The following is a 20,992-nucleotide window of genomic DNA, read 5'->3' on the forward strand; positions in this document are numbered from 1 at the left end:
ACACACACGCACACACACACACACTCAGACCCACTCCACCTTGCCGAACGGCCAAGTGCAAGCCATCCACCTCTCGCCTACTGACATGAAACTGTCAGTCTGTCAAAAACATCAAACCAAGTCTGGCTTTAAGGTACAATTCCCTCAAAAATCCCTGGTCTGTCCTGGTCCAATGGACAAGGTTCAGTTTAAAGAACAGAGTGGCAGTGGACTAATTTAAAACCGTCTCCTCATGCTGGATCCCCCTCAAAGTAACACTCCAGTTCTTCAGACCTGGCTTTAGTTGCTTGGTGGATATCAACAACAAGAAATGGCATGACCGTAAAGGCCACTGCATGGGCCATAATAAAAACAGAAGTACTGGAGGTGAAAGGGATTTGGGGCATTCATAGATGACAGGTGCTGTTGCAGAAGAAAGCCCTCCTCCGGTTGCCGGCGGTTCTTGGCGAGCAGTTTTAGTCAATCAATTTATTTTCGTTCCCTTTCAAGTTGGAGCTTCATTCAGAGATGCGGCGCTCATTGTTGTTTGCTGTCCTAATTTCTTTGGACGTCAGCCAAACTCATTTTCTTACTGCATCAGTTTCTTGTCCTACATGTCTTTTTGTTTAGGATCACTGTCCATGTTAATGTCCATTAGATTTCCTTTAATCTTAGTGCCTCTGTGCAGGCTCAGCTGTGCTGGCTTAGAGTTATTTCCTTTATTTTTCTTCATGGTTTCTTTGCACTTACTGAGGGTTTGTAGAGCAGTTGTAGTGGGTGGATGACCTTCAATAGATAGGCTTGTTTTGTCTCACTATTAATTTATTAAGTTTAGTGAGTTATGATTGTTGGCATTGTTGGTGAGATTATGTTAAGCTAGATCTGAGTAAAGACCTGTGAGGCCTACTTGTGATGCAGACCTTTACAAACTACTTGGAGTTGCACTCCTCAATCTCCTATTTTTAAAGTTTTCTCTTCAGTTCACTTATGTCAAGGTAAGATAGCTCCCTGTATGTGTTTGTTCCTATTACAATATACAACATTTGTGCACATTATGTTGTCTCAATCAGTCTTTAAGTCACCTTGGAGAAAGCTACTATATTTCTGTTACAGAGCTTGATGATCTTTTTTTTTAAAAAAACACATAAAATCCCATACAATAGAACAAAGGTTTCGTCTTTAATGATCTGGTACAATTCCCTAACCCACACTCACTCCCAGACACACATGCACCTTTCAGTAAATGTCAGGCATCCCAGGATTCTCAGGATCTTCAGCATTTGTTAGAAGCCAGGGCTTTGAACAAGTCAATGCCCATGAAGCCGTGCCCAGTTCTTCCTGGAAACAGCCAATATTTCTGTCTTTCCCTCCCTCTCCGTCCCTGTTTGCGATGTGCGATTAAGGCAATTATGCTGCCTCTTCACAACACCACAGCCCCCAGCACTAAAAAGCTGGAGAAAAATAGAATACATCGCCGGTGGCGAGCGAGAGAATTTTCGAGAGATAAAAGAGAGGCCGACTGATAAAAAGGTACCTTTAGTGGAAGGTGGCAGAAGTCGATGGGTCTTTTCAGTGCTCAGACCGACTGGAGCCGAAGCCCAGTACAGTACATTATGGCATCGTGGACAATCTTTTAGTTTAGAGTTAATTATTCTCGTCTTTTCTCACCCACTGGCTGATCAATTTTTCACCCTCACACACCAATGCGAGCTAAAATGGCAGCTATATTTGTGCAATGTGAGGGAGCATTTAAGAAGAGAAATATTGAGCTGCAGTGAGTTGGACTGATCTGTCCTAGGTTCAGCTAAAGAGGACAAAAATTACCCAGACCGATCTTTTAAGTGAACTGAGGTTAGGCATAGATTTTAAAAGAGAGAGAAAGAGAGAGAGAGAAGCTAAGCTGTTGTGCTCCTCTTGGCCTGCAATACGCAGTCCATCCACATTAGTTCTGATCACTGGCTGCCTCCAGGCTTTCTTTCTCTCTTCTTCCATCTCTCTCTTTCACTCTCACTCTCACTCTCTCTCTCTCTCTCTCTGATTCCCTCTCTTTGTTTACCGCGTAGAGGTTGATTTATGTCGGCTGCACTTGGCAGAGTTGGGTGGTGTGGGCGAGATATTGCAGCTGAAGGGAGGAGAGGGAGAGAAAGAGAGAGAGAGAAAGGGAGATGAGCAGGAGGGTAGAGAACAAGAAGAGAAGAGGGGAAGCGAAACAAGCGAGGCCAAATCGGAGCGGTGTATCAGGGGAGAGAAAGAGTGAGATGGGCAGAGAGGAGGAAACAAGAGAGCGAGGGTAGGATGAGAATAGGAAGGAGGGGGAGATTACAGGACAGAGGAGGAGGCGGAGGGTGGGTTTTGGGTGGGAGGATGGGTGAGGAGACAGGGAGAGGTGTTGGACTGGCCTCAGGTGTCTCAGGCTCTGATTTGTATCTTTTATGATGCTCCTTCATGTCAGAGCACAAGGTCTCATGCTGCAGCCCCTCTGGCTTGGTCACTGCTGTTGTGTATTTCTTCCTCATCCTTCTCATTATATTTACTTGTACGTTTTAGCCTCATTACTGACAGTAACGGTCAGGATCGGTTAGGTTAGATCTTATTACATTACATTACATGAAAGTTTAGGGCTCTTTGGAGCTGCTGTATCATCCTTCCCATGAGATCTCCCAAGAACTGACATGGCAAACGTGCCGATGTAAAGCTGGTTTAATGTTTAGCATGTTCACAATCCTAGAGTGTGTGGGGAGGGCATGAATGTGTGTATCAAACCCCAAACAACAACAAAATATCAACATCATGGCGGTGCTAGTAACAGCCAAAGTCTGATGGCTTCATCCTTCATGGACGATGGATGTCTGTACTAAATTTCATGGCAGTCCATTCAGTAATTGTTGAGATATTTCAATCTGAAACAAAGTGAAGGACCGACTGAGTCAGCAGGCTGACATTGTCATCCCTGGAGCCACGACGCTAGCATGGCTAAAAATAAAAAAGGAACAGTCCCTCAAAAACAAAACCGTGGAGCAAAATTACCCTCAGAGATAAGGCTCATTGGTTATCCTTACAGTCGCAGTATGTGTTCAGAAAAATACATGCTTTCATTGAAGATTTTCTCTTTTCTCTTTCTCCTCTCTTGCAGCCGGTCAGTTGAGCCAGTCTGCTCACTTTTCACTCCAGCTTCCGTACACCGTGCTGGGCCTCGGACGCAGCGCCAACTTCCTGGATCACCTTTTCGTTGGCATCCCACGGCAACCAGGAGAGACGGTGAGCATATAAAGTTACCTGAATATGTAGCAGAGGTTTACATGGTCTAACAGATTATAAGAGGGAGTTTTATTTATTGAGGTGTGTCTACATGCTGCAGCAGACTCAGAGAAAGAAGGTATGCTGTTCAATCAAGGCAAGACTTGAAAGCACTTCAACCCCATTGGGTGCAAATTACATCAAGTGTCTTACATGTATAGTATAACTGACATGCCAAATTTAGTCCTTTCCAAACAGCAAAAAAGTCAGTAAGACAAAGCAAAAATATCAAATGAGACTAATATGTGTTTCAAGACAAAATCAAGAGAGCCAAAATGTTGTTTTTCTCTCAACATTCTGGCTTTATTTCATAAAATGTTGGATGTTACACTTTTCTATTGAGGACTGTGAGATTTGTTTGAAGAATATTTTGTGAAGATTCACAAGACGCTTTTTCTTTCCAAGTATTTTAAACCAAATTAGAAATGCTGAAAAGACACAGCAGTATCTCCCAAATCTTGCCAAAACATATAAAGCGTGGTTGAGCTAGAGGGGGGTTATTTATCAGTTAATACAACAAAATATGTGCTATTTGTCACATTATGTCAAATAAATGTTTGTGTATCAGAGGAGCAGATGGCAATTTTATATGCTTTTTACTAACTAACTTAATAACTTAATTAAATACATATCCATGCCACCACCATGATTGTGGCCACATGTAGTGACTATTTTATTTCAGCTTCACAATACCGTAAGACTCTTTTTTGATTTATTAAATTTGTTCAATCAGTATAAGTGAAGTATTTTCTCAGTTGTTGTATGGGTCAATGATGTTTTTTGTGTCCATGTAGTTTAGTCAAATTTAAAGAGGTAAAATGTGAAAATAAACGAACTTTCGTAAAATTTCTGCTTTTAATCCATTTTGAGAGAAAATATTCAAGGGTTATGGCAAAAATGTCTAAGTAGTGTAACCATAAAAGCTTAGTACTAAATAATTCAACTTGCTTAAAAACGCTAAATTCTCAATAAAACACCATATCAACTAGTTTGGCATGATCTTACATTATAACTTTTCATATTAAATAATAGAAATGGAATACAATTGTTCTAAATATGACATTTCATCTGAGGAATCGTGTCAATCAGGAACCATTTACATTTTTCTTAATTAAGTAATTACATTATTTTCTCACTTAAATACACTGTAGGTGGATAAAATATTTAGTATTTATCATCCTTTTGTGGTTACACCACCTGACATTTTCAGGAGCATTCAGTCTTACTTTTAGGAAGGAAAAAAAAGTTGCAAATGTCATTTCAAACGACATAAAACAATAAAAAAACAATAAAAAAATACAAAATGTACATATTAACAAACCTGATGCTGTTTTTACAACTATTTTAAAATATATTTTTGAATTGCTCATCTTGCCAACCATTATTTGTCACTGACAAATAATACAATGTTTTCATAAGTCAATGAAAAATGGTTAGAATGGGCTGTAAAATTGAGAGAAGAAGCCCAGGTGATTAAAGAAGAGAGACTGAGAGTTGAAATATTCAACACAGACAGTTGTTTTAAGGCTGATAGATGTCATATTTCCTTTAAAATCTATAGGAACATTGATGACGTCACCTTGGGGATTGATAAAGGTGTTGTGAGCACCGCGCTGGAACAGAAATAGCAACAACATCTTAACTTAGAGCTTCAAACAAACCTTTGAGAGTAGAGGATGCATGAATGACTCTGTGTGTGTGTGTGTGAGAGAGAGTGTGTGTGTACCTCCTGTCATACTACAAGCCAGCGTTATATCCATATAGTAAATCATTTAGTTGAATTTACGCGTCAGCCACATTTCTCCACTACACTACCTCAAATGTCAGCTCTCTCTTCAGTCAAAGCTCTCTCACTATCTCCGCATTCATCTCCGTCTCTGTTTTGTTCCTCTCTCTCTCTCTCTCTCGCATGCGTTGCACTTGTCACACTGAATATTAGGCGTGACAAGCCCCCCCACCCCCCCTCCCGTGTGCTACCAAGGTCTTCGTCGAGCAGCTGATTAGAATTGCAGATGGGCCGGTCCATGACTCAGAAGCTGTAGTGCACCAAGAACACTCATCTCAAACAAGCTGCTTTGTTGTCCCTTTTCCTCACACTCCTTACTATGCAAAGAAATGCGATCCTTTTTTTTTCTCCCTCCTCCTCCTCCTCCTCCTCCTCCTCCTCCTCCTCCTCCTCCTTGCCCATTCCTTCTACAAAGTGAATTAATGAATGCCTAAAGATGCGGCCCATTATCCCAAGTGGACATTTTTTTTTATATTACCCAGAGGGATTGGGGAGTGGACTAACTCCATCAAATATACCTGTAATAAGGAGGTGCAACTTTGGTAAGCTCCACAGAAAAGAGGGGAAGGATTTGCTCCCAAATCTTTCTCTTCCATTTCTTTTTTCTTTTCTCTCTGTCCTTCTATCGTTCCTGCTCCCATTTCTCTCCCTATCTCTCTTACTGTGCCCTTTGATAATTATTACTTTCACAATGAGAGTTTCCGCCTGCTGCTCCTCAGAAGGAGAGGTTTTGTAAAATCTACTCGTATATCTTCCATCTTCTGTCCAATCATTCCTCTCTTTTATTCAGTCCCCCCCCCCCCCCCCCATCTTTCCCTCTGTTGAGTCTCTCTCCTCCTGTTCACTTATCTTCCACCCAGGGGATTCCCTTTGCTGCTCAAAGTGGTTTACTTCACTAATCAGTCCCCTACTTGTCACTCTCACTCTCTCTCTCTGTCTCCCTCACCCTCCATCACCGTATCCCGTCTCCCTCGCTCTCTCATAGTGTGCCAGTTTCCTTGGCTTTGAACCAGAGTGTCTCTCTTTCTCTCTGAAGACTTGGGAGCACTTTTCTCTTCCAAACAGCCAGATCGGATCTGCTCACAGGCAGCAGCAGCAGCGGTGGAGGCTGACTCGTCTCCAGCTCTGCTCGCTCGCTCCCCCAGCCAGTTGAGCGCAATCGGCGGCGCTTTCCAAGAGCTAATCGACAATGACTGGCGGCGAGAATGTGCTCGTTATATTAATAAAAAAAGCGTCGCCGTCATTGCACGCTTATTCAAAATAGCCTCGAGATGTGGTTCCTCTCAATTGACGAAGAACAGAGAGTTGCAATTAAAGAGCAGCGCCACTCCCAGATTCAGCCAAATGTAGAGCTGGAAATGTTCATTCCTCCCAGCTACGAGCATGGTTACAGCTTTTAAATCATTGATGCCCTCCCTTTACACCCTTTCCCCCTTTATACGTCTGAACTCTTAACCCCATTTGAACCACCAATACATGCCTGAGTAGGGACTGAATTTAAACGCATGGCTAAAAACAAACCTGAATAAATGTGGTATATAAAACCCAGCAGAATGAGAGATGATGATGCTGAGCCTTGCCAGAAATAGAAGCACTGTTGTGTGCAGAGGTTAAGTACAATCTGTGTCTGTCTTAATGTCAGATGTCATCACTGGATGCTGAGCCTAAAGGCAGAGAACTACTAAAACAGAAACTTGAACTTGCACAAAGTCAAACAGCTGTCAGACACTTGGCTGCAAGCAAATATTTCAGATTGATTGACTCTAACAGCCACCGCCTGACCAGTAATATACCCAAGTGCCCCAGATCTTCTCATAACTTTCCACTATAAGCAAACAGAAGGAGAGGGGGATGTGCTGCTAACGAATCATGTAAAGCAAAGCGCAGACCCAGAGGACACATTTGTAAACCACAACTAATTATATGACTGAGCTGACTGCTAGAGGAGCAGACAGAGATGTACATGGGAGAGCGGGTGAAGAGTCTGAACAGTAACATCTCTGTAAAGTCTAAATCCAGAGATAAAGAAAGCTTCAAGTGTCCCAGGAGATGTCTCTGGTTCAACAGATTCTTAATGTTATTTTACCTTTTAATGGCCCAGCACAGCCCCATGGGTGTTTTAAATCACTAAGGCTGATCAGACCTCTAGTCAGGTTGGAGTTGGGTGGAACAATGCTGGGACTTGCATGATGTCATGTAGACTGGGGGATATGACCAAAACCTCATATATCGATATAGATCATTTTGTTTCCCGATAACAATACCTATCCCAATATAGCACATTTGAATTCAATGTATAAGTAGTTGGACTCTAACACTGAGCTTAAATGAAACAAGTACACTTAAATTTGGTAAATAACATAAATAAAGACAGTCTCTACTAGTTTTGCTGTCATGTGAGTTACTTCTCTCCTCTTCTCTCTCTCAACGGGGGAAGCGCAGCAGAGGAGAGACAGCAATGGAGACTTGAGACAACTAAACTTGTTATATTACGTTACTCTAAGTGCAATATAAGATTTACGAGTAAAATGCCTAGAAGAGTATTTTATCAGTGTATTCTGCGCAACACTGGACAGATAAAAATATAGCTGATAGAGAGTAATATGAAATGATAGATGTTTTTCTACTGTCACACAATATATACCATTATATTACATAGACCCAATGTCACCAAACTCTATTAACTGAAAATAAAGAAGTAGGGTAGAAGTAGAGGAAGACTTACAGCAGATTCCAACTACAGTTTAACAGTATAATCTGATATTTTGTATTTGCACAATGTACAGTATAAAATGTCTAAATCATGAAAATTACTAAAGTTATTACAATGTGCACAAAAAGTTTTCTTGTTACAAAGTGACATAGACGATAGCTGCCACATTAGCTGGTTTGACAGTCTTATAAACTGTGACATGATTGGTTACATTACACATGTACCTGCTGCAGTTGACAGGACTGTCGCTACTGCAGGTGGCAAGCTGTCTCCGGCTGTCTCGCATTAAATTTAATGCTTATATCTTTAGAAAAACAGACTGACAATGACTCCGCACACTGATCTGCACTCTCAGTTAGTGTTTGTTGACGAGGTATCATCTCCGCCCATGACAGTCAAAGTCGACTGAACAGTTTCCAGATTCAGCTTTGTACAGCCTGTCCCTATCTGCTGGGTAGTTAATGCTGCATACAGTATATCAGGATATCTTGTATATAAACACAAACAGCAGCAGATCATTTAGCAAGTGGACTTTTCTGCTCTGTACTGACACTGATTATTCAACTGGATGTGTGTCCTCTACTTGAAGCCTTCTGGTACTGATGGCCAATAGCTGTGTGAGATAACCTATATTCTATGTGGAAGCCTTAAAGCTGGTGTAAGTTTTTTATTATTCTTGCTCAACTGTTTAAATTGATGCTTTAAATCCTGCAATTACAGGCTAAAAAAAAATCTATTCAAATCTTGAATTGACCACAAATTTGGCAAAAATCCTATCCTTGAAAAATGTGCAATAACTATTAAAATATCTATAGAAAATCAAACTACTCCACCAGATAATCCACTTCTCCACTGTTAATTTATATGCTCACTGTGTTTTTTAATATTTCATGATAATATTAGGTTATTTACACGAAACACTAAAATGACAAGTGAATAAAACATATATAAATAAATGATAATAAAGCAATTCACTCAACAGAAATACACTTCCAATGTTTATATCTCAGTCTTTATCCATAAGCTCAGGAGTTATGTTGTTGTACTAAAGCCACTGAGCCTCTTGTTATTCATCTTTGGTTTTTATATTAACCCTCACATTGCACACTGATATTATTTAGCTGCAGAATCTGTTTCTGTTGTCTTTCACCTCTTTTTTCATTTATGGTTTTATTAGATTAGATGAACGTTTTTGTCCCGAAGGAAATTTGTCTGGCTAAAATTGCCAGGTGCAGCTGCACATATACAACAATACATAATAAACCCAGAAAAACAAACATACATGACAAAATAACAAAAAGTCCTTAAGGTTTCAGTTATGTGTGTAACTAGTTGAATAATACTTTGATTCTGTGTTTAAACACATGTTCCTCATTATATTTATTATGAGCAAAAATCATAGTTAAATCATTACTGTCTGTTGTGACAGTAATTACAAAGTCAGAGTTGTATGTACATTTCATGTGTTATGTCTGTTAACACTCACTGGTTTCCAGTTTCCTCCCGTGAATTCTGTCTTCAAAGCCGACCTCAGTGCTGCTTTAATGACTTCAGTTAGGGGATGAGAAAAGACTATGTATATTTTATCTAGACAGAGAATGAGATTATGACTGAGCGCTCTCACACACAGCTGCAGAAAAACTCAGTCACACATGCAAATATACACACTGCACATGCGCACAGAAAAACTGTGTTGCTCTCTGAAGCCAGAGTAATTTATTTCAAGCAGCAGGTTATCTGTGTCTTAAATGCATGGCTTAAAATAGGCACTCCACTGTAGCTGAGGAAAAACCATGAGACCCTACTACTCTGCCCCAGAGGATGTAGCATACTTATTGTGCCTGTGTGGGTGTGTGTGTGTGTGTGGGTGGGTTAGGGTTAGTGTCATATGGAAATCTGCATGTGATTGCATATATTGTTACCTTAATGAATTCACATGTATGTTTCCTTTCTGTCTCTTTCCAGGACATTAGGAAGCAGGAGTGGACGGCCATCATCCCCAACTCTCAGCTCATCGTCATCCCCTACCCGCACAATAGACCCCGCAGGTACACCAACACCTCCACTCATAGATATAATACAGTACGGACGGGCCATAAATGTCCCTTTTTCTTATTCGAAGCCGAATTTTCTGGGAGAAACGTTCACGCTTGTTGCCATGGATACCAAAAGCTTTAACTACCTAATGCGATACCGCTTAACATATTCAAGTTAAATCGGCTAGATACAAATGTGTCTTTGAATTGGCTGTAGTGAAAACAACACCCAGATGTAAGCACGCTAACTCATGCACATACACACACACACACACACACACACACCCTCTCACCTCTCAGCATGTGTTCTCATGTTATCACGACATTGCTCACATGTAGCTGAAACCCCAGAAGGAGCTCCAGATGGCTATCCAACACAGACAAACATATACACACACACACACACACACACACACAGCAAACCTCCAGTACAGTCACCTCACACTTGTGTAGTTGCCAGCACAGACACACACCTACAGTACATACACACCATGAGCGGAAAGAGACCTAGATAGAACCAGGTGCCTGTGTGCTTTGGTATTCTTCTCAAATATAAGCAAATAAATTGTGAGATGATGAAATTTAAACAGTTGGATTGGTTGGAAATACATAACATTTCTTGGAAACCAGAAACACAGCGGTTCTGTGACAAGAGATGTTTTTGTATTTATTTCAGTTTAATGAGGACACAATCTCTGCTGATGTGTTTGCTTCTTCTCTGTCTATTGACTGCTCCCAAAATCTTTCTCCTCTACATCTTCTTCTAACACACCAACCACCTGCATATCTTTCCTCACCATATCCATCAACCTCCACTTTAGCCTTCCTCTTTTCCTCCATCTTTAGCATCCTTCTCCCAGTGTAACCAGCACCTCTCCTCCACACATCAATCCCACCTCTTTGTCTCCAAACTGTCCTACTTGAACTGTCCTTCTTCTCATTCCTATTTCTGTCCATCATCATCACTCCCAATAAAAATCTTAGCATCATCAACTCCGCTAGCTCCACTTCCCCTTCCATCAGTGTCAAACCCTCCAAACACACAACATAGCTGGTCTCACCACCACCCTCTTGTACACCTTCCCTTTCACTCTAGCTGCTACCCTTCTCCCTCCCGTTCACGTGCATATTTACATCTCTCTGGGGCTCCTCCTCAACATGCTCCCTACTCTCACTACAGATCACAGTGTCATCCGCGTACATCACAGTCCACAGAGACACATGCCTGATCTTGTCCGTCAACCTGTCCGTCACCGTCACAAACAAGAGAGGGCTCAGAGCCGATCCATGTTCCAATCCCACCTCCGCCTTCGACCCCATCCGTCACTCCCAACGGCACACCTCGCTGTCACACTTGCCCTCATACATATCCCGCACCACTCTGACATACTTCTCTGCCACTCCTGACTTCCACACCTCCTCCCTCGGCACCCGTTCATATGCTTTCTCTAGATCCACAACTCTTTCTGACCTTCTCTAAACTTCTCCGTCAACATCCTTAAAGCAAACGTCACATCTGTGGCACTCTTTCGTGGCATGAAACCCACACCGCCGCTCACTAATAATCATCACCTCTGCTCTCTGCTAATCTCTGCTAATGTGTACCATTTGGTAATTACATTGTTTTTCTGTCAAATAAAACAATGATAAAACATAAAACAGCATATGGTCTTCATTATTTCCCCCTCTCTCTCTTCCCCACCTTCTCTCTCTTTTCAGCTGGAGCGCTAAGTTATACCTGACTCCTAGCAGCAGCGTGTTGCTGACGGCCATCGCTCTGATCGGAGTGTGCGTCTTCATCCTCGTCATCATCGGTATCCTCCACTGGCAAGAGAAGGTCAGGACACACTCGTACACACACACACATAAACAATGGTGTAGTTAATGTTGGCCTCTTCTTGGTGATTTACTGCTTTAGTGTATGTGTGTGTGTGTGTGTGTGAGAGAGAGAGAGAGAGAGAGAGAGAAAGAGAAACAGAGAGAGAGAGGGAACAGATTGGTCACAACCAGCAGCAGATGGGTCTCACTGTCCCCGTCCTGTAGTCCTCCAGCCTCCCACTGAGACACACATACACACTCTTTCTATCCCTCTCTCTCCCCGGGCCACAACCTGGAAGGACGTTCAACTGTAATTGCCTGCTTCTGTCCTTTCAGCATGGCAGGTCTGCTGTTCATTACTGCCATAAACATGCCCTCCGGGGAGTCAATGCATGTTCTCATGTGAGTTTGGTACTACAGCCCCTCACCCCTCAATCCAGTTGCTGTTTCAAGTCACACACACCGGCTGCCGTCACAGCAAAATCTCAACGAACTGGCATGATCAAGGCACAAACATTATTTACGATTCTCAAAAAATGTCCTTTTTTGTGTTCTTTGGATTCTATCCTTTTTCATCTCGGCACACAGTGGTAAAGCTGTCTGCTGGGCTGAGCAGTTACTAAGTTACTGCCATCTTCTCCAAGCCATCTGTCATCCAAGTGTGTTTGGTTAATGTGTGTGTGTGTGTGTGTGTGTGTGTGTGTGTGTGTGTGTGTGTGTGTGTGCGTGTGCGTGCGTGTGCAAGCGGGACGTCATGTGTGCATGGTTACACTCACAGAAGTGCTCTAATTGCTGTGTTTTTAATTTTTTGGGGGGGAGGGGAGGCCTAGGCATGAGCATCAACTTCATCTGAACCGACAATGCGTTAAAAAAAAACATGGGTAGTTCCCTAAGCTCAAGCATCTTGATACACCTTGTAAGCTCAGGTAGATGGGAGGAGGTGAAGGCTGTGTGGAGCAGAGTGAGGACAGTGAGTGGAAGAAAGAGGGAAATGCTAATGGAGTAAAAACATACTGTCTCATAGGCTGGCAGTATACTTCACTTGAAATTAATTCTGGCATGTTCATACATGCAAATTAACGGTTTTGGAGGCACACACAGTAAGAGTATTTGGCTTTGATCACTGTAGTGTGCTAAGGCTGACCAGTAAAAGTTATCAAAGACATTTCTGCCTCGTTCACTGATTCCTCAGTAGAGTTGTGGAGTGGGAGGAGATGCTGGTCCTAGAAGTCCTTTTTTTAAAACCTCTAATTGCCCGTTTGAAGGTTTTCTTTTGATGATATTCTCAGTGTTCCTCCACAAAGAAATATGGGGATTTCTTGGACAATTAAACATTACAATTTTGTCCTGAAGTCATAAGTTTTAACATGCCATTTCTGAGTTTGGTACATACCATGAGCTTCTTTTGTAACAGAGAAGAAGCTGGTCAGAGTCACAAGTCTACTAAAGTCAAGTGTAGCAAATTCAGAATGCTTTCTTGGTGCAAAGATGCACCTTTAGAGTCCTGGGATTCATGGTTAGCTTTTTGTGAAAGCCAAAATATTTTTAACACAATTCCTCATCTTCAGCCAGGAGAGTCTAGCACCCATCCAAGTCCTTCAAGTTCACTAAACATCATCCAAACAGAAAAATGAATAAGACACATGAGCACTACACTCCTGCAACTACCCTTGCAGTATAAAGAATAACTTTATTATGAAACCTACACATCTCATTAGTGAAATGATATAAAAGGCAACCAAGCATATGCATACACATACACAGCAGCCAATGGTGTATCCTCTTAAGTGTGGCATAAAAGCTAAGATAAAAACAGACTCAGCAGTAAGAAGAACTACAAAAGCATTTGGAAACAGTTAAGAACCTAAAAACACCATTTAAAAAAAATGCAGTACTTATGAAGTCCTCCTTCATCCATCCCTCGTGGAAAAAATAATGTTTGAGGTATAACATTAAAAAAAATAAAGAATCCCTCTTTGCCTAGGATTAATCACTTCATTGCCTGTAAAGAATAAAGATGAAATGTGCGTGAAATGTTTTACTGAAATGTGTTGCAACAGAAATAGTTACGTCATTCTTCTTGATAGAGCTCCTGTGATTCACTCTTTAAAAGAGAGAGGTGTTTAACCTGTGTGCATTTTAGCAAATGGGTCAAATCTCATTAGTGGGGTGGTTAAAAAGACTTGAGATGTTTTATTTACTGGCAGTTAAGAAATGTGAAAATAACAAGTCTGAAAGCATTGGCCATACACTACTGCAGCTATTCTCTTTACCTGAAGAGTGTTTCTATGCGGAGTGGGCGGACAGTGCTGCCACAATGTTCATGTTGACAGCTTTTAAAAACATGACAAAATTTGATTCAATTTGGTGTACACGGCTGTCCTTAATAACCGAAGCACACACGTCAGCACGGACAGGCTAACGTAGTTTAACCTCCTGCAGCATCCAGGGAATTGAGATTGAGAGTGAATCCTGTAAAGCGGCTGCTAACATCCTCCCTCATATCTCATCTTTTCTACCATCAAGTAAGGTCAAGGCGAGCCCACTGATTGACATTTGGCATTTCTGTGTGTTTGCGCTGCTGCCTCTGGTATTTGCTCCTCTAATAACAAAGTCAGGTAGAGGACAGGAGCATGGGGGCAAAAACGTGCTGCCCTGCCTAACAAGCTAATAGGCCTTTTACACAACCCCCGTGAACTCCAGTGCAGTGCAGTGTTTGCTGGGGTAATATATGTTCAGCAGTCATATCTATATTAATATGAGTTGGAAAGGAAAATAGTATTTGAAATAATAGTAAAATAGAGGGATTAAATTAAAAAAGCTGCTCTTTTTTGGTGGACATACAGGCCACTGATGAAAACCATTGCATTTGCAGTATAATGAACTGGGTATCGGTGGTGACATTCTCGCATGCTAACGCAACAGACGACGCTAACGGAACAGACTCACTTGTGTGTGTGTGAAACTGTGTTGAGTGTTTTCCGCTCTCTGCTGGGAAGTAAAGTCCAAAAACACACCTGCAATTGCCTCTTATCACCACAGGTGCCGTGAAAGGAAATCTTTAAGATAGTTACTTTAAAACCTTTAGATGGACACAAATCAATGCTCTGCTGCTTAATGATGATTCAGGCCTGAGGACGACAGTTTGGTGGGTATCCCCAGGATACTCAATTAGACTAAGATTCGACAGCAGCACAGCCCAGTGGATTGGTTATCCAAAGGAATAAACATCACATCAATCCATCTGCTCGTTTAAAAATGTTTCACAGCATCAATCAATATGAGGCACTGCTATCTTGTAAGATAGATGAATGCTTTATTACAAACCAAAACGGAGTGGGGAAAAATAAAATGTAGCATATGTGTTGCCGCCAATCTTTTCAGTGCAGCGGGTTAGTCGATATCAGGAAAGGCTGTCTTATGAAAGGGGACAGTCATCTGAAAAAGTCTTTCTAATGTACTGAGATCGGGTTCCATCACGATTGAGGCATTCTTTTTCTTCTCTGTCCTTACAAAAACATGAACTGCTCTATTGCAACATTTAGACAAAGTGGCAGAGTGAATAGGGTGATGGCTCCATTCATACTTTACAAAATTTATAGCAATTTTCTCCCCATCCAACAAGTCATCACTAATCTCACATAACAGATCTAAATGCATTATTGACTTCACTGTCACCAGTCCACCTGATATGGGATCTTTTTTTTTCCACTTCTGTGCTCAACTACTGTCAGATAACGACCACTGATGTGTTTCACTCCTTTAATCCTCGTCAAACCTCATTACAATGTACTGCTATATAAAGTGAACCATCATGAACTCAAGTGAAATGGTGCACATGAAATCTCTTTTGAGAATTAAGCATTAACCCCTGTAGGCTTGAATGTTGGCTGTAAAAGATTTGCGGTCTGATTCCTGTGGCTCGTTCCTTTATAAAATATATCATAAAATGTATCATCACATCGAGTATATTAACTGGCACCAAACACTTACTCAGATTTGTACTTGTTATCTTTCTTTAATCAGACAGTATCTGATTAAAATAAAAATGTTGCCAGACTATAAACTATATTTTATGTAGTATATATTTTCTTATACAGCATTTTACTTCTCAACATTAGAGAAGTTTGCCTTTTTTGTTAAAGGAAAAGAACATGTTGGGGAAGGGGGGGGTACAACTAGCTTAATAGCTTTAAATTATTTAATCATTTAGTATTATTTAATAATAATACAGGAGCATCAAAAATATGACTGTGTATACCAACAAATAATACTGTTATTAAAATCGTTTTGAAAAACAAAGTTTTTTTGTTAAACAGGGATAGTATATATTTAATTTTACGACTGCACTTATTCACGTATTCTATAAGTTTAATGCGGCAACACTTTGGTGCATTTTGTCAGTTTTGATCCTCCGTACTGTCTCAGTAAGGATAGTACTGTAGCTCAAACCAAGGGGGCTCTCCACTTATCTTGTACAAATGTACTTACAAGCTCAACTTGTTAGTAAGCTCCAACTATGAGGATGTAGACAGAAGCAGTGTGACATATTTTAATGACAGCTAAAATAATATATAAACTTTTTGCAACCACCTCTCAGGTCCACAGGGGGCGAGTGTTTGACACTTAAAGAGAGATTTGTTTAGGGTGGAGCATCACCCTAAACAAACTGAGAGTGACTGAGAGTACTGTACATCATTCACACTGATGCACTGGGCGGATGTACACAATCTGTACTCGCTGAAATTACAAAAATGTTTTTCATGGGCCCTCGGATCATGAAATGTACCCGGTCTATAGAGGACGACATCAGCTGTCGGCTCTTAGAAGTGAATAAAAAGCGTGGAAAAAATGCTGCTGTTGGCTAAAAGGTTTCCTCACCACAGCATGAAACATAGGAGCATGGGATGTGAGCGATGCCTTCAGTCTCATATGGAGCAGGAGGGGGGAGGAGGTGTTAGGGAGGTGAGTGGGTCTATGCTACCCTTCTGTCAGCTTGGCTGTAATGCAAGCGCCTCCAGCCATCACACCTGCCTGTGTGTCTCAATGCTCATTGGATGATAATAGACTGTTGACTTTAAATATACATCTATTGTCTATTTATAAGTCCTTGTCCTTAAAAAGCCTTTTCATGTTCACATGAAGAGCAGAAAGAGTGTGTGTGTGACCGGGCACAGGGGGTGAGACTTTGAGTGTGTTTGTATAGTGTGTTTGCAATGTCTCATGGGATTGTGTAAGACAAAGATTTTGGCAAGATGACATAATTGAACTGACTTACTCCACCCTTTTGCCCCCACCCCACCTGTAGCACTGTGATTAAATACCCAAAGGTTAACTTCCCCATCAGAAGTCTAATATAAGACTTGCTACATTTGTTATCTGCTGGTTGCTCAACAAATTTAATTATTAGACTACAAAGTTCACCGTGCTTTATCTTTTGCTCATTATTTTCCCAAAAGGACAAAATAATTTTTTTAAACAATTAATTGCTGGTTGTCACACAAGCAAGGAGACCTAAACACACCATTAATCTTCCAATGGGTCCATTTAATTCAGCCAGAGTTAATCATTATATATAACAGCAGGCCTGGACTAACAGCTGACTATAAGACTTTGACTCAGCTTGGTCCAGTTTGCTGAAAGAAGCCACTCAGCCACCTGAACTGGATGGGATGGATGGATGGATGGATAGATGGATAGATGGATGGATGGATAGATAGATAGATAGATAGATAGATAGATAGATAGATAGATAGATAGATATATAGATATTTAAATATAGCCTACACAGACAGAGATCTTCACGCCTGTTTTTTTTATTTTAATTGGTGTAATGATTCATCCTGTTCTTACTGACCATTAAGAGATACCATGAAGTGATGGTGGACGAAATCCAAATTCCTCCTTCTGTGCAAAAATGTACTTAAAAGTTTATTTGAAGCTAATATGAAGCTTCAACTGTCAAAATCAAGCCAGTGTCTTTCAAAGGAAGAGTCGATCCTTGCAACTAAACAGAAAAAAAAAACAGTCTACTGAGACACAAAGTGAGGTTTTTTTTTTAATGTATTTATTTTACTAAAAAGACTAACAGTGGAGGATACCCACTTTATTTAGCTAACTCAGACAGCTGAAGCCTCATTATCTTCAATACATTTTTAAATACATTTTTGCTCAAAACAAGGACTGGATTTGGCTCCCATCACTTAATCCAATTCCTCTCTGGACTCTGAACTGCTGAGAATGTCTGGAGAATCAGGTCGAGACATTATCCAGATTTGCCCTTTCAGACATGTGACGCACATTAATAGATTATCCATGACAGACACATTGTTATCTAGTGGAAATACTTTGGGTTAGACGAGGGGTGGCGCTGGGTAGAGCCAACAGTAGGCAGGCCATGATGGAATGAAAAGTATGCACCGTCACGTAGTTGGTTTCATAATTTGTTCTCAGGCTGTTCTTTGAATTTGTTTGACAATTTTGGCATCAGCTTTTACTGACAGAGGTTCCCAAATCTCGCCGTCTGTCCAGTTAGATATTTTCATTGGCATCTTTGTGTAAATTAACCTTCTTCTTCACCCTTGGTAGTTTATATTCTTCCAGTTTTGTGCCAGTCACATGACAGAAACATCATCAACATGCCCACTCGCTCACTGTGAATTCACCAGAAAATGACTATGGCTATATTCACACATGGGCTCAATCAGACATTACACAGACTTCAGGGAGCTGGCAGGGTAAAGTCTGTTTAATGTCCCTTCAATTGATTCAGACATTTGCAGTGATTACAGCAAGAAAAACCTGTTTCAATGTTCATGTGGGCTCTTGACCGTTGTTGTAAGGCAGACCTGAACATTTTGTGAAACCATCCTTTAATTTGTGGACATTTGCACATTTTAATCTAGTTTTCATCAGTGAAATTTGTTGTGTACAGTTACCATAGTTACTGTACAGGTGTTGTTCTTGTCTACTGCCAAGTTAGCAGAAAAAGCACAGTTCAGCTGTTCATGCAAGTGTGTTATTTTTATTTGGTTTCAGGATAGTTTTCAATTTGGAGAAAAAGTCTTCAGGGAATATTTGTCATAGTTTTAAACAAAATGAACTGGTACAAACACATACAGATGAAGCCATTTCAAAGTTCCCCTGTTTCCTTGATGGCTCCTTGATGGCTCCTTGGCTGGTTGATAATGGGCGCAGGGGGATAATGTGATCCCCCAGCGATGACGTGGTCAATGAGACCCCAACTGGAAACGCCCCTAAGCTGCCTGAGTGAAAACCAGACACACACATATACCTATGTGATATATCCAATGTGATCCATGACGTCAGACCTCAAAACCTTGACTGACATCGTCTTTCTCTCTTTGTGTGTGTTCAGAAAGCAGATGACCGAGAGAAGAGGCAGGAAGCCCACCGTTTCCATTTCGATGCCATGTGAAGGAAGACAACCGCATCATGGGAGAATGTCCTCTCCTGCCAGCCACCTAACACCCTTCACATCTATACACACACACACACACACACACATACACACACATACACACACAGATTTACACTCAGTCTCATTTCAAGGGCCAATAAATGGATCCTCATTTGCCCCAAAATGGTTCTTTTTGATATTTTTCAGTCCTCGAGTCAGATGTGAAATATTCATGTCCCATTTCATTTATTCATTCCAGTGTTAGAAGTACAGGAGCTGCAACAAGGCCATGGAGACACGGAGGGAAAATCTAATGTAGATCACTGACGAGTTTTAAAGCTGAGATTTCTCAGGACTGACTATAGTCAGCATCGTGATCCTCACTGGTTGTATTAAACTATTTCTAACAAAATGACACAGATTCCTGTTAATACGCCCAATAAGCCACTCCAATATTCTAAGCTCTTTGTTTATATCTGCTCACTGGAAGAGAAGCACATGTGTGGAAATGTGCTACTTGTGTTACTTGAAATGAATGTGCGTGTTACTGTTCATTGTCTTTGTGTAGTCGATCCACCTCTGTCTGAGCAAGTGTAATGAAAAACCTTCAGACTGTATTACCTGTAAAATGAAAGAAATTTGAATCTCTCTGATATCGATCTCTGCAAGAAAATGGACACATGCGACAATAATTCAGCGGAACGTTTTTCTGCTACCAATCTCATCAAAAATGATTAATGGTCTTCAGGTCGGCTGAAATTCATCTTTTCTCTCAGTTGATCACAGTATCACAGTGTGTCACGGAGAGTGCCAAAAAAAGAGGAATTTCTATGTTGCATCTTGTAAGTTTCTGTGTTGGCTGCATCAAAGCTCAGCAAACATGCTCGTCCTGCTGAATAATGTGAATAATGCGCAATTCACCCCAGCTTGTTTAGAGATGTTCTTTGTTTTCATTGACTTTTTTAAAATCTAATTGGGCCGAACGCTCTGTCTGGTTTGTTCCGATGTTTATTTTACATGAATGAGCTCACACCTTTCCAAGCGGTTTGCACTTTTTTTAAAACTAATGATTAACTGTGGGTGTATGTAATTTATTTTATTCTGTGAATTTGATTTGCAAATGAATGTTCGAGCAACTAAATGTGTTTACTTACTGAAGTTGAGAATAAAGGTTCTTCCTGCTTAAATCAACTCCGGGGTCTCTTAATTTGTGGATTTTTGACTTAATTCCTTTTCCGTGTTGCACTCTAATCAAAGCTGCTCATGAAATTAGTCCCCAAACGATAATACACCACTTACAAGAATTCCACCCCTGAAACTCATTTCTGAGAACATCTTTTGTTTATTTTGTTGCTGCAAAGCTGGAGGGGTGATATCACACTTAAAAATATCTGCTCTCATTATCTACACCAGAAGCAAAGTGAAGCAGCAGTGAAGTTAAACACCCTTTAATTTTTCTTAGGACCCCTAGAGGCCCCTCTGAGCTTCCCTCAGGGGCCCAGCACCCAACCTGTTAAATAATGCAGAGAGAGAGAGAGTAAGTCTTCCAAGCACAGCAAATGACAGTGAGACGGACTCCAGCTTACAAACAGGTCTGAACTGATGTGTACAATAGCAATGCTCTTTCTGTGCGTGCGTGTGTGTGTGTGTGTGTGTGCGTGCGCGCGAGCTTGCCCACGCCAGTGAGAGAAGAGGGACTTGAAGCAAGACGAAGACGGTGCACGTTACAAGTTGCGTCAAGTTTACGAGGAAAGAGAGACCCGAACCGGAAGCTAGGTCATACAGTCTTGAAAATAAAAGCACGGCAAGAGGGGAATACTATTAAACTTGTCTCAGGACATGTGGAATACTAAATTTGTAATTTGAACATTTGATCAGCCTATCAAACTGCACTCTGAGTCTGATCTGATTTAATCTTGAATATAAATTAACTAAAGCAAACG

The 20,992-nt window shown here is 41.0% G+C and overlaps 1 protein-coding gene across 1 annotated transcript in view; it reads left to right on the forward strand.

The window, feature by feature from the left end:
• Positions 1–20,230, forward strand: part of itfg1 (integrin alpha FG-GAP repeat containing 1) — a 143,592-nt gene extending 123,362 nt beyond the window's left edge. The window contains exons 15-18 of the mRNA XM_053320941.1: positions 3,113–3,237; positions 9,741–9,823; positions 11,531–11,648; positions 19,008–20,230. Of these exons, the coding sequence (XP_053176916.1) occupies positions 3,113–3,237; positions 9,741–9,823; positions 11,531–11,648; positions 19,008–19,067 (386 nt within the window). The 3' untranslated portion in view covers positions 19,068–20,230. The remainder of the gene's footprint in view (positions 1–3,112; positions 3,238–9,740; positions 9,824–11,530; positions 11,649–19,007) is intronic.
• The last annotated feature ends 762 nt before the right edge of the window (positions 20,231–20,992 follow it).

Source organism: Scomber japonicus, chromosome 1, assembly GCF_027409825.1.
Source record: "Scomber japonicus isolate fScoJap1 chromosome 1, fScoJap1.pri, whole genome shotgun sequence".
In the NCBI taxonomy this organism is placed as follows: Eukaryota; Metazoa; Chordata; class Actinopteri; order Scombriformes; family Scombridae; genus Scomber; species Scomber japonicus.